Source organism: Alternaria dauci, chromosome 2, assembly GCF_042100115.1.
Source record: "Alternaria dauci strain A2016 chromosome 2, whole genome shotgun sequence".
Classification (NCBI taxonomy): domain Eukaryota; kingdom Fungi; phylum Ascomycota; class Dothideomycetes; order Pleosporales; family Pleosporaceae; genus Alternaria; species Alternaria dauci.
In genome coordinates this window covers 3,892,836-3,906,445 of record NC_091273.1, presented here as the reverse complement: position 1 = coordinate 3,906,445, position 13,610 = coordinate 3,892,836, and the positions used below count along the sequence as shown (strand labels likewise).

The 13,610-nt window shown below is 52.2% G+C and overlaps 4 protein-coding genes across 4 annotated transcripts; 3 read left to right on the top strand and 1 right to left on the bottom strand.

The window, feature by feature from the left end:
- Positions 1-7,128: 7,128 nt before the first annotated feature.
- On the top strand, positions 7,129-8,534 carry ACET3X_003309 (uncharacterized protein; the record flags this gene model as incomplete). Its single annotated transcript, XM_069448569.1, has 4 exons — positions 7,129-7,367; positions 7,432-8,109; positions 8,174-8,313; positions 8,377-8,534. The coding sequence occupies 4 exons, from the start codon at positions 7,129-7,131 to the stop codon at positions 8,532-8,534; spliced, it is 1,215 nt and encodes a 404-aa protein (XP_069309856.1).
- Positions 8,535-8,824: 290 nt separating this feature from the next.
- ACET3X_003308 (uncharacterized protein) lies at positions 8,825-9,436 on the top strand (the record flags this gene model as incomplete). Its single annotated transcript, XM_069448568.1, has 1 exon — positions 8,825-9,436. The coding sequence occupies one exon, from the start codon at positions 8,825-8,827 to the stop codon at positions 9,434-9,436; it is 612 nt and encodes a 203-aa protein (XP_069309855.1).
- A 980-nt stretch (positions 9,437-10,416) lies between these two features.
- On the top strand, positions 10,417-10,728 carry ACET3X_003307 (uncharacterized protein; the record flags this gene model as incomplete). Its single annotated transcript, XM_069448567.1, has 2 exons — positions 10,417-10,587; positions 10,651-10,728. The coding sequence occupies 2 exons, from the start codon at positions 10,417-10,419 to the stop codon at positions 10,726-10,728; spliced, it is 249 nt and encodes an 82-aa protein (XP_069309854.1).
- Positions 10,729-11,403: 675 nt separating this feature from the next.
- ACET3X_003306 (uncharacterized protein) lies at positions 11,404-13,476 on the bottom strand. The gene is made up of 2 exons (XM_069448566.1): positions 13,282-13,476; positions 11,404-13,150 (listed from the first exon to the last, which is right to left on the bottom strand). The coding sequence occupies exons 1-2, from the start codon at positions 13,427-13,429 to the stop codon at positions 11,712-11,714; spliced, it is 1,587 nt and encodes a 528-aa protein (XP_069309853.1). The 5' UTR covers positions 13,430-13,476; the 3' UTR covers positions 11,404-11,711.
- Positions 13,477-13,610: the final 134 nt, after the last annotated feature.

The following is a 13,610-nucleotide window of genomic DNA, read 5'->3' as shown; positions in this document are numbered from 1 at the left end:
CAAGTACACTCCCATTGAGCAAAAACACACCACCTCGCGCTTCGATCGGCCAGCACCAGACCTCGCCATGTGCCCTTCTCTCCAATCTTGATGACCGTCTCCCAAGCCGTACCATCAGCATCGTTAGTACTGCTGATATGCTCCGTCTTCCTGGTTAGGCGTATGATTTTGCCAGAAGGTGTTTGTACGGCTAGCTTAGCGGGCTTGTTGCTACTACTACCTGCTGACCCAGAAGAACTTTGAGACGGGTTCGTGTAGTTGGATCCAGTTGCCGAAATACTCTGCATGCTCATAGCGGAAGCAGGGCGGGCAAATGGATTCGGCGACGCTCGGCCATGCATCGCAGGACTGGGTTCCGGGGATTTCGTGAGGGATGATGGATGTTGGCGGACACAGAAGACAAAAGTGTTGTTGAGAGCCAGATTAGCGCACTGCGGCTGGACGACGTATAGATCGTGTCTTTGGGCATGAGGCGTAGGATGAAGAGTCAAGAACGAGTACGGAGGATTGGTGCCGGTATGCGTCATTGGAAGGCCGATTGCCAGGTTGTGAGGGTTCAACTTGTTAGAGTGCTGCCAGGCGTTAGTTCATCTGTCTCAGAGAGCTGATGAGAAAAGGCTTACCATGAGTCCCCGGGGTCCTGCATAGATCTTCAGGACACCCTGACCACCATCACCTGGAAGAAGAGCCTTGACCGTGTATCTTTTCTGGCCACCGTACCATTCGGCTTGTGCCAATGCCGGCTTTTTGACAATCTCGCCGCTCTCAAAAAGATCACCGTCCATATCTTGATCATAGGCTCGTGCCTCAACCTCCGCAACACACTCTACGTCCTCCGGTACGTTGATGTAGACATGTGCCATCTCAAGATTGTCTAGATTCAGCAGACTGGTATCAAAGTCGACTACGTTGAGATGGTGTCGGAAGTAAGCAGGTGTTGCACATGGGAGTGCCATCAGCACCTCGTGTGGCTGAGGTGGGCAAATGTGCTGCTGTTCGGGGAGGAGTGGAACATGAGAGTAGCAAATCTCCATTGGGCGAGCAAGGAAGTACCATGTCTCCGCCACCGATGATCCCGCAGTCGAGTAGTGAACTCGCTTTGGATTTGTCGGTCCAGCAAGGGAGCAGTCCATTATGCGCCACTCACCCTCCACAATGACGGCGTTCCAGAAATGGTTCGGGCGTGCGACGCTCTCTAGGTCCAAGCGTTCGCCCGGTGTCTTGAGATATCCACGGACAACTTCAGCGTGCATTCCAACAGAGGCGCACATCTCTGCCACGACCATGGCGATTTCTTCGGAGCATCCGCGCTTGCTTTGAAGTACATGCTTCGGATCCATCTGACCCTCAAAGTCTTCTTCCCACGATATGCGCTCGCTGACCCATGTGAAGATAGCTCGTAATCGTTGGATATCGCTTCGGTATGGTCGACAAACATAGCCTTGTGCCAAAGTCGCTGGATTCGTTCCAAGAGGAATGCTGTTGATAAAGCGCGCGCTCTTGTCAACATGAGCAAGACTGCAAGCTGCGAAATCGGTAGGTTCAGTGATGGGGAGACCGTCGAGACCCTCGTCGCCTTCCGCTGACTCATATAAGATCTCGATGGGGTTCAAAACAGGAATTTCCATCACCTGGCATCGCTCGGCTCGCTCTGTCCGCTCGTTCCTGCTTAGTGAATTGGACCGATTCACGTCTCGCCGGACCTGCACCCAGTCTACCGTGCCAAGACCGGTATCCCTGGATTCCTTCGCTGCGTGGGTCGATTTGCCCCCTTCTATGCCAGTTGATTCAGAGTTATCCATGCGGCTTGCGGCCCGGCTCTGGGAACGACCAGCAGCCCGGCTGGCAGCTCGGGACCCCGGCCTACTTATCGTGTCAATGGTGCTGCGTGCGTTCGCTGCTTGGGTTTTCGCAGTGTCAATCATCTTGCGGAAGAAGCCGCTGCGCTTCGTCTTTAGTGGCTGCCTCAAGCCACCAAGAGGATCCGGGTCGTCCGTGGCTGGGGTGCTGACTTCAGCTTGTTGGTTGTCGCTGGAACCGGCTTGCGGCTGCGAAGCATGGCTGGAATGATAGGTAACACCAGTGAAGGGTGTCTCTGGTCGTCCGTCGTCGAACCCATACCCCTTCCCAGTCGTGTCTTTGGTGTTCATAAGGCTCTTTGGTCGATCTTTTCCAAACTTCTTGCGATAATAGCTCCCTGCGCTTGTAGCACTCATGTTCGTAGCAGAGTGTCCGGACATCAAACTGCGATCGGTGCTGCTGCTTGTATGTGTCGTAGTCGTAGAATTCGTTTTGCTCGTAAACGTTCGTCCAAGGGCATTTCGTCCAACATTATAGGCAGATTTGCGGTGGTTGAGTAGCTTGGAGCCCTTGCGCTGAACCTCTGGCTCAGCATCTGTCATCGAGGAACCGGGTCGCTGGTGCGCGCTTTTCAGAGGTACGGTTGGTCCTTCATCATCACCCATGAAAAGTTCGCCGTTCCTTGCTTGCTCCTGTTGCTTCATGCGCCGTAGACGACTTTCCATGCGCTTCATATAGTTGTTAACATCTGGCAGGCCTTCTTCTTCGTCGTCGTCACCACGGCTCATTGCAGACTGCGCTCTGACCTTCTTAGCCGACTCCTGGTACACTTGGTCAAATGCTTCCGGAGACCATGGGTTCGATGGGGTCGGAGGCTCTTCTGGCGACTCATCGTCCCTTGATGTTGTCATATCCTGCAGAGACGACATGACATCGTTCATTGCTGTGGTAAGAGGAGAGGGTGTGAAGTGTCCTCCGCGTGCTCTAGGGTCAGGGGAAGGCGGTTCGGGTGTGATGAAGCCATTATGCGAAGGAGGTGCGGGTGACGGAGCTCTGCTTGGGTCGTAAGCGACGCGATGCGGTGGTGGAGGCGGAGGAGGCGAGTCAACAGGGTCTTCTTGGTATTCTTCGTTGTAAGGCGCGGGTGATGGGCCGCGGCTCTGCTCGTCATCGTCCAATTGCATCTGGTACGGAGAAGGCGATGGACCTCGATCGTATGCGCGGTACTGGAATGAGGGAGCTGGCGAAGCCGCACGTGAACGTTCTTGGAACGATGGCGCTGGCGAAGGTCCACGGTCGTATGCTCGGTACTGAAAAGACGGCGCGGGTGACACAGCCCGTGAATGCTGCTGGTAGTGGACTGGGGGCGCTGGAGAGGCTGCCCGGTAGTAGTCCTGACTTTGTCTGTGAGGAGCTGGCGATGCTGCCCTGTAAATATCTTGACTTTGTCTTGGCGGAGCTGGCGATGCTGCCCTGTAAACATCTTGACTGTGTCTCGGCGGAGCTGGTGAAGCTGTTCGGTACAAGTCTTGTATCTGTTGTGGAGGAGCGGGAGATGCTGCTGGGGCGTAGTTGCGATGTTGTATGGGAGGTGCAGGCGACACACCACGGGGTTGGTACTGGTATTGGGCTGGAGGCGCATGCGATTGTGGTGGGATATACGAGCCGCGTCGGATGGGAGGAGCGGGCGATACGGCGCGAGGCTGGTAGCGATAGTCGGCAGGCGGTGCGGGAGACGAGGGTGCGCGTGTATGGGAACCATGGCGTGACGGTGGTGCTGGCGAGATGGCGCGAGCTACGGGTGTTCTCTTGGAAGAAGGTCGTGGTGATACTGCGCGCAGGTTTGACTGTTTTCTTGTGGAAGACGCAGGCGGCGGGCTCTCACGGCTCTCGGTAGACGACCGCTTCATCGACGAAAAGGGAGACTTGGTCTTGACAGTGCCGTTTGGCGAGTTGATGCCGCCTGCCTTGAGCCTCTCTCGCGCTGCAGCAGCAGGATTCGGGGCACCTGCAGCCGCGTAAGCCGTGAAGGGCTTCCTGAAGGTGCTCTTCTGCTTCTGCGGTGCCGGCTTGGGCTGCTCCTGGGCACTGTTTTGCCTCGACATGCTTCCTCCGCTGCCATTGCGCGCCCACGGTTGGTAATCTTCGCTGAGAAGTTCGACAAAGTTGGATGGAAACAGTCCGACCATGCGCCTGTCGCGCTTCAGCCGGCCCATCCACCAAGACCCATCACCGGCATTCAGGACCTCGATTAGATCGCCTTCTATGAATCCGAGGTCGCGTTTTGTCTAGAAGAGCGGTCAGGTCAGGTGCTGCAGCAAGCCGGCTTCGGATGCAACTTACCTCTCCTCCCCATGAATACACAGCTTTGCACCAGCACGGAAAACGCACCGGCAGCGCCTGGCCGACGGCCATGTCCGGTGTTATTCGGTGGTTGTAGTCGTAGTATTAATTCGTGGTTGACCTGCAACTTGTTCGGGACATGCACGGCGGGTGGGTGACATGCGTCGACTACCTAGAGTGAGAGACGGCGTAGATTAGGTGTGGAACGCGCAAGAAACCTCCAGCGAAAGACAGCAGTCGATGGTAGCAATAGCAGAGAGCACTTCTCTGTAGTCACGCCCCGATGGATAGCGGGGATGTGGTATGTGTAAAGCTAAGCAGGGCCTATCGCGGCCTGATGTCTCGTCTGGGTTGGGTAAACACGATTCAGTCGACCGCTCCCCCGGCAACCGCTGCGCACCGGCCAGAATGCGGTCCCACTTTTGCCCACCACGTCACCTCAATCTCCAGCTCTACACCGCGACATGTCCAAGTTTGCTCCATTTTGGGCATGCGCCTTGCACAATAGTACTTTGTTCGGCGCCCGATCATGCACGCCATGTCTACTCGCCTGTCTGTTATGCTTCGCGACAACTATAACACTACTGCACTCCCGAACAGATGTTCGCAACTACTCACTCTTCATGTACGCTAACATGGACAGGCCTCTAGCTCTCCTGCTAGGAGCGATCTAACAGCCATAGTCGCGCACAACTTGTCGCCTTGCCATAGCTCAGCACGCCACTCGAACATACAGGCGGGCTGATCACGATCCAGATGCTGTGCTAACATGTCTGCATTGGGCACCAAATCTCCATCACCCAGCCCATCACCAACACCAAAAATGCTCAAATGGAGGTAAACACATGGTCATTTCTCAAAGGCTACCGATAACCGCACAGCTAACGATGAGGCGATTGAAGATGTAGTGGGCATTGGTCGACATGTCAGCATGGTTCACAGCATCCTTCGGCGTCATTGGACAGTTATCTATTTTTGCTCCCTGAATTTCACCACCAACCTATCTACCCTCCCTCTTCATCCATTATTTGCCAAATTACCCCACCTTCAAGACGTCACACGCCACCATACGCCCATAGTACCCTCCCTTTGCGTTGACCCATGTCTACGCAACTAGCATATTGCGATACGGTTGTCGCTCCATCTCAAGGAACATAACCCATTCAAAACGTTTTTGAATATAAAGAATTTTTCCCTGGTCCTCCACACTTCTGGTTGGCGTTACCAGCACACTTCGTACTACACTCTTTTTCTTCGACCTTTTCCGTAGTTTGTTTGAATTCATTCCCACATAGGCAAGCATAGCCATTCTGCAGTCCATAATGTGTAAAATCCTGACAGATAGTTGCGCATTTTTCGACCGTCATTGCTGGATCTCTTACAAGGCTATCAGCTAGCACTCGTTTCGCACCGTCGGTGTAGCAACCCTGGTAACGGAAAGTTTTGCCCTGGCATTGACTCAATCGTGCGGACAGGTCTTGCTCGCGTTGAGCGTGCTCCTTTTCTTTCGCGTCGAGTTCATCCATTAGCTCTTGCTCGCGTTGAATGTGCTCCTCTTGTTTCGCTTTGAGTTCATCGACTAGCTTCTGCTCGCGCAAAAGACATTCGTTTTTGCCTGCATAGCAGTCGACGAGAGAAGAGTCGGTGCTTCCGCTAGGCTAAGAAGACAAAGAAAGCAGTTGCTCAAACATGATGACGTTTGTGCAAGTGCACGAGCATTTGTGGTTGCTCAACAATGGATCCGTACACGCGATAGAGGGCTTCACGTCTAGTGTTCCATGTTAGCTGTGCTACGTTCTGTCGCTATTCGATCTGCTTACCATTCTCGCACCTGTACGAGTTGCCGGAAAGGTTGAGCGAGCCGATAACTTCTGGAATGTCATAGGTGTAGACGGTAGTACAGAGGGTGGGAATGAGAAATATCCACGAAGACTTCATTGTAGACACGGTTGGATGAGTATGGTTTGAGGAGTGAGGATGAGATTGTGAGGCATAAAGTCTTCCGTGGCTGCGGCTTTATACTGTCAGTTTCTCATTCACTTCCTCAACCCCATTCCCACTAATGCATGCAGGCAGCAACCCATCAACTGAGATGTGCAGAAGTCTTTCCGATTGCAGGCAATGCATCTGGCGTGGTGGTAAAGTCGTGGAAACGCTCTACATGCTTTTCGGACGCTTTCTTTTCGACACTTTTTGTTCGAGGCCTTGCATCCGCTCAGTATCTATCCTCGCGTTTTGCACATACTTCCTCACTTGCACATCATCTTGTGTTCTGTAATAATTCTAATTTGAGCTTAGAAAAGAACCTCGTGGAGCAAGGAATATTTAGGATTGGGTGCTAAAAAGGGACTCTATCTTGAACATAGCCCTGGAGGTTGTGTGCGACGAGCAGACTTTCGCGAGAAACCCATTTAGATAACAAAGGTTACACTAGTAATAGCTCACCTAGGCATGCGTTGGAATTTTCGGTCTGGTTCTAGTCAACTGACCAAATTTCGACTTCCCGATGCATATCCCGCTGTACATCCCGCTGTTGTTGTTTCTTTTTAAGCTTTTCGGAACCTTCCTCGGTACGGGCCTTACCTAGCGCTGTTGAGGCAGCTGATTACGTACATAGGTAGTTAACAACAGGTTTAAGACAGACAGAAGATATCTAAGGAACTGTCAAAGTAACAAGTAGAAGCTCTACCAAGTTTAGTACCTGGTATGCGACTTCGTGCTTTCCTTAAGTTCTCTATCAGCTGTCTTTCTTATATAGCTTGTATTCTACGAGCATATAATCTCTCTTAGATATAATTCTAAACACACCCTTTTACATACTAGAGTAGGATGCTTTCTCCATCTGAGTAAATGTCACATGATGCCAAGCATGGCTCATGCCGGGTATACATGGGTCCTGTCCTATCTTAGCTAGCTCGGTAGACATACACATCATTCATCTCCACACCTGGGCACGTATCACAATAAATCAGCATATTATTCATAATGCACTCCACGAATGATAAACAGTCCAACGGTCAAAGAAGTCATGACCATCCGCCAATCGGACCTCGGCTGTTCTCCGTCAAGAACCCACCATCGTTGGACGACTTCAAGAAGCTCACAACGGAGTCTGTGTCTTGTTATTATCCGCTTGCAAAAGGTGTCGAGTTGAATGTACCTATTTACGATCTTCCCGACTACCACTCGCTCAGTCCAGAGGAGCGCTCTGCGCTTCAGGATGAGTACGTACCTTTTACTTGTGAGTTGAATTCGAGACATGGACTGATTGTATGCCCCGCACTACAGGTGGTATCACATCCTGCTTTCAGGGCCAGGAGTGTTCGTCACCAAGGGTCTTTACAAAAACACGTCTCTTCTTGAGCAAGTAAACAGCGTATACGCAAACATCATCGCGGAAGAAAAGAAAGTGGTTGGCAAACGCGGTGACCACTTTGCCGGAGCCGGAGCAAATGACCGTATCTGGAACTCACTCTCGAAGCATTGCTTGCAAGATCCGGAATCATTCGCAAAGTATTACTCGAACCCATGGTTGCCGCTCATTTCTGAAGCATGGCTGGGCCCACACCATCGCCTCACTTCACAAGTCAACATCGTGAAGCCGGGCGCAAAGGCTCAAATCTCTCACAGGGACTACCATATTGGGTTTCAAGACAACCAATCGTGCGAGAGGTTTCCCAAAGCAATGCAGGTTGCATCGCAGTTTCTTACGCTTCAGGGAGCAGTCGCACACTCTGCTATGCCTGTAGAGAGTGGGCCGACAAGGCTTTTGCCGTTCAGCCAGAAGTTCGAGGAGGGGTACATGGCGTATCGCCTTCCAGAGTTCGCAGAATACTTCTTGGAGAAGTACGTGTCTATGTCACTAGAAATGGGCGACGGGTTGTTCTTCAATCCAGCTTTATTTCATGCTGCGGGACAGAATGACTCGGCCGACGTTCAGCGATCTGCCAACTTGCTACAAATATCGTAAGAGATCTCCTTGTACGAATCACATATGATACATGCACTGATTTCATGCGTGTACATATAGGTCAGCCTTTGGCAAACCAATGGAGTCAGTTGATACACATGCACTCGTCGAAAAGACGTGGGACGCGATGTCCGCGATGCATGGGAAGAAAGGGCTAAGCGACGAGCTCAAAGCCCTCGTGAGCGTTGTTGCAGAAGGATGTGAGTAATCTCCCCATACGACTGCGTTCGAGACATATACTGACTTGGTGCACTTACATTCAGACCCTTTCCCGACCAATCTTGATAGAAGGGTGCCTGAAACTGCCGGCATGGCACCCGATAGCGAGCAGGATGTCTTGCTCAAACATCTAGAGATGAACAGCACAAGACAGATTGTGTTGGATGCACTGACGACGATGCGAAAAGAGTCTATGGCTTAGATGCCGTATTTGCGACGGTCCCCACGCGATTCACATGAAGACGCCACGGCCTTCGGATTGTGATATAAATCAATGTACACGAATTCCAGTTTGAGCAAACATACTATAATGACGAATTGTGACAGCGAATTGATGACCTCGGAAATCGATGTATTGACAGTCACCAACAGTCAAGGCAAACACAAACCGACTCCTCGGATTGTTCAAGCGTTCGAGATCATCAATCCTACAGCCAGCGTTATAAACCAGAACTCATGACCATCTCGTTCGCATACCTCGTTCACTCCATCATGTCACCCGCTTTAACCGAAGGCGAGCAACATGCAAAGGACGGCGTTCTGGAACCTTTGCCCAAGAAGCGAAACACGGCGCTTCGACAGGAAGAAAACCCGAATGGCCCACTCCCTGTTCTTAACATGCCTCAAGGATCACCGGAAGATGGTGTCTCTCCACCTCCGACACTCAATGTACCCAGCAGTCCCCCTCAAGTAGCTGCTATGCTAGCTCCACTGTCTCTTACCCTGGACGAGGAATTCCGCATCATAGAAACAGAATTGGCGAAATGCAAATCGACCCGCGAAGCGCTGGACCGACGTGAAGCTGCACTTCTAGAACGAAAAGCGGAAATTACACGAGAGACCAACATGAGACTCGATGAAGAAATGCGCGAGATGGCTGTCAGAGACCAGGATGAAGATATCAAAGAGGGATTGTACATGCGCGACGTACAGAGAAGAGTACAAGCAAACATAGAGATGGCTGGCAAAGACACGAATCAAGCAACAGAGAACTCGCAGCAATTGGAAGAAGCTAAAGAGGAGAATGTTATCCCAGTTAGTGCACCAGAGCGAAGGCGACTTGCGCGGCTTGCTTTATTCAAAAACGATCCTAGACTTGGTTGATAGTTATGTTATGAAGATACAGCACCATCCTATCCACTTGGAGTTTATCTTCATCATACATGTCAAGTCTTAGTATCCACAAAATGTGCTCTCAACTACCTTCCATACCTCAATCAAGTAGGAAGTAGCCTGCAATCTCAGGAAACATCCTGCTCATCCTTTCCGCTGTGATAGCGTCCACCTTGATGATTGGATCAAGTTTGTACGCAATCCACATCATCTTCATATTGAGACATGTCATCGCTCGGGCTTGTACCGAGATTGCGCCTAGTATGCGTCAGCAGTAGCAACAGACATGGCGGAATCGGCTGACTTTTGTGTTCCGCAGCTGTCTCATCAATAGGCTTGTTGAGTTCGACAATGTCGTTGAGCAAATCTGTGAGCTGCTTGCTATATCGGTAATTTGCATCGTGCTGTGCGGCGGTGGGTGCGAGTGGGTGTCTGGTCGAGGAAGACGACATTGTGTATGCGTGAGAATTGTTCAAGGGCAAGATCTGGAGAAGATAAGAGTCGGGATCTTCGATGTCTTACCAAAGATTTGGATTAAATCGAAAGCTCATATACTACCCGTAAAAATTGTACTGACAGTAACACGTACGTAGCGAAGACTGCATGTGAAGACTGGACAACGATCCATCTATTGAAACGCTGGAATACGACACTGGTAGATTTACCCGTCTATGAATTCCAGCATCGTTGTCTCGGCACTGTTCGCGCCAACATGGAATGCTCGGTCATTGACAGGCGCCGCAAACTAGTTGGGCAAACACACCCAGCACTCTATATCACCGCTGCTACATATATCCCCAGACCGACCCACTACATGTGGGTGTTCTTGATTTTCTAATTCTCGACTGTCGACCAGCCTTGACATATTCATCCTCGATCAGAGTCTATAATCAGCACGTTGATAGCTCAAACTCGAGTCGATTAGTAGTCATATTCACAACTTCACGAAGCTCTCACCTAGATTCCTAAGAATGTCTCAGAACACCCCCGACAACCTCCTCAAGCTCGCCGCCGACCTCAACAAACTAGGCGGAGAACTATGCACAATAGGCGGCAAGCTAGCACAGGCCGCGACGACTCTCGAGCAAGAAGCGGCCAATGTTGCACTTGCAAATGCACAGCGATGGGGTGTTGACATACAGGTACGCGACTCCCTTGCTTGAACGATGAGTGTGCCTGGAATGTGAAATAACATGGTACTGCAGGTTGCTGTACGGGCTGGGCCGAACGGCCAATGGGTTGGGCAAGGAAACGAGGTTGTTGTTAATGGAGCGAAGAAGTAGCGGCAGTGTTGAAGGAGAGAAAGAAGAAAGTAGATGCGTGATGACAGCATATGCACAGGAATACGGACAGTCCAATGCTGAATATCAGCAAGGCGAGACGATCGCCCAGCGCAGCGGAGTGTAGTACAGAAGGGAAGTTGAGAAGATCGTGAATCTTGAGAACGCTTATCAGAATTTGACAATGATGAAATGCTCACTTGTTCTTGACCCCTTGAGTTGCTGGCATGGTGCCACGTTATTCTCATTGTATTTCTCAGGGCGAACAAAAGCGCGGGTGAAAGCTCTCCCCGCACGCAGCCCGCTTTGCTTCTTCCAGGACTAGCGCAGCAAAATTTTATCAGATCATCAGATAAGATGCGGGCCGGCATCCAATGCCACCACTCACAGCCCGACGCCAGTCCCGAACCATCTCCAGCCTATATCGGCGGTGAAAACTTTATAGTGTACGTGTAGACAAAGTCGTTTTGAGTGGCTGGTGTCGAGTCAGATTGACGGTCTGAACTCGGAAGGTGCAAGTGCAAGTTCCTTAGTGGTACGATTGCCAGTGTCGTAACCTGATTAGCCAAGCCGCAAAACGGAGCACGGACGGTTGTTCGGCCTGTTGCTCAAGAATTGAGAGCAAGAGGCAATAGAGTGATAATCACAAGCAAGAACAAGTGTCGAGTGTAGAGTATCATGCGACCATCAACGCCGAGTGCGTTGGGCCTGTTGTCTTAATTCGTCATTAATCTAGTCGTTGGCTGCAGTAGCCATCTCAAAATTCTACAGAACTAGTAGAAAATATTTTTAAAAGGAAAAGGGTATCATCCCCGTCCTGGCATCGTGAAGAGCGTTAGGACCCGGGAGTTTGCTCATGTCTCCATGCACATGAGATATGATGCGAGACGGCATACGAGTTACAGTGCATGCCAACACCGCAAATGATGGACAGAAGTGCTAAAGGAAAGAAGTATGGCAAATCAAACACTGAAGCGAGCAGAGTGCTATCGGCCAATGTTGTAGTGCGAGACAGCATCAAGCATGGCATGGTCCTCAATCTTGGTCATGGGCGAAAAAGACGCTCGGCGTCGTTCCTCAGCTTCCTCGATTAGTGGTGCATGGGGACCGTCGGACGGGCGTGGCCGCAGGGGGCGCTGGGCGTGTTGAAGAGTAGTGAGGATGCTGCTCGCATCTAGCTCCATTGCACTGTACATGCCGGGTTCCATGGTGAACGTGTCTCTGCGAGCCTCTTGTCGTGCAAATGTCTGTGGGACGGGCTTCAGTTGACGCCAGTCCATATCGTTCGGGTCCGTTGAGACGCGGCCGTCGAGCAACTTGAAGGCTTCGCTGCAACCGACCGTTCTTCCAGTGCCCACAGGGGATGACAAGCCAGCCCTCATATCAATGCTGGTGGAGGCCTTGGGTTCCATGATGTCGAACGAGCTGCTCTTGCTTGAACTGCGGCGTGAGCTCGAAGGAGTTTCGTCAGCTCGGAGCTGAGCAACCCTCTGACACCATGCTCGCTGCTGGGGATTTGACTGGCAGTCAGCGCAGGAACCTGGCCCAGTCATGACCATCTTGGGCTTGACGTCTTTGGCCGAGGAGCCGCTCGCCTTGTGTGCCAATGAGCCGGACTCGTCGGCACTGTCTACACGAGTAGGAGGGTCGCATATACAAATGTCCTTCTGTCCCTCGCAGAAACCACAGTCTGTGATCTTGTGCTCTTCTGCCGCAGGCGCGAACGCAGCAGGGTGGGGCTTCGTCTTGAACTTCTCAGTAAAGTCGACCTCGTATTCCACGTGGGGGTGCTTCTCGTCGTCCAAGTCTACTTGACCATCGCGGAGAACTCCGGTCATGGCGTCGCCCGAGAATTGCAGGTCGTGGGTGAGGTCGGCGAGGCATGCGCAATGTTCGGGGGTGCACCGGTCACAGCCCGACTGCATGTTCTCGAGTGGTTGATCGTGACGTGGGATTTCCCGCAGCATGCCGAAGTCGTGCTTTTCCTCGTGAGACGCATGCTGAGGATTCATGGAAAGGCCCTGCGTCTCTGGGGTGCCGGCTTGTCTATACATCTTCAACTCTTCCTCTAGCGCCCTGTTACGGTTTTCGAGGTAGTGCACTTGTTCTTGCATTTGTTGTAGGGAGCGTTCATACGCGCTGTTGTTGTCCTTCATCTCTTGCGTTATTCTGTTGACAGTCTCTATCAGGCATTGCACATTCTTCTGCTTGCGTTCGCGGAAGTTGCGCTGCGATGCACGGTTCTGGGCCTTACGCCTGGATTCGGGCTCCTCAGTCGCAGGCTTGCGGCCGGGCTTGGGGCGGGGCGGGACGGTGTGGTGCTTGCTCGCAGGGCCCCCGCCCGACAGGCAGGGGCCATTTGTGTTGCTGGCGGTAGACAACGTGGCGGCGGTCGATGAGGTTGGCGGGGCCTTTGGGATGAGGTCTGGGTGGCTGTCAGTTGTTGCGAAGCGGGCGAGTGTCGGGCATGCGGTTGCGACATGTCTTGCAGCCGACTGCCGCGGCGAACCGCAGGCACATGGCAGCCGGGAAAAGCAAAAGCGCTCCTCTACTTACGTCGGCTGGTAGAAGAGCGGCGGTCGTCAGAGCCTGCAGCCCCAAATGCACTGCCTTCGGGCGACGCTGCAGGCGATGAGACAGCACTGTAATTGTGATCTGAAGCCGGAGTGCTGGCGTGTTCGGGTGCAGCAGCGTCGTTGGACATGTTGACTTGCTGCAGGCGTGCGGTACGAATGAGGTGGACGAGTGTTATCAGATGAAGATCCCTGGGTTATCAGATCGAGCCATCAGCCGACCTCTTGCCCCGAGCGACGCCGAGCTCGGAGCGGATCGGATCAACTCCGCTGTCCGACAATTCAAGCCGTCTACCCACTACTGTCGGCAAG

Excerpts from the sequence above, each read along its gene's own strand:
- ACET3X_003306 (XM_069448566.1), bottom strand. The coding sequence starts at position 13,429 with ATGTCCAACGACGCTGCTGCACCCGAACACGCCAGCACTCCGGCTTCA. Across the intron at positions 13,151-13,281 it reads CCGCTCTTCTACCAGCCGAC|ACCTCATCCCAAAGGCCCCG; the intron begins GTAAGTAGAGGA and ends ACAGCCACCCAG.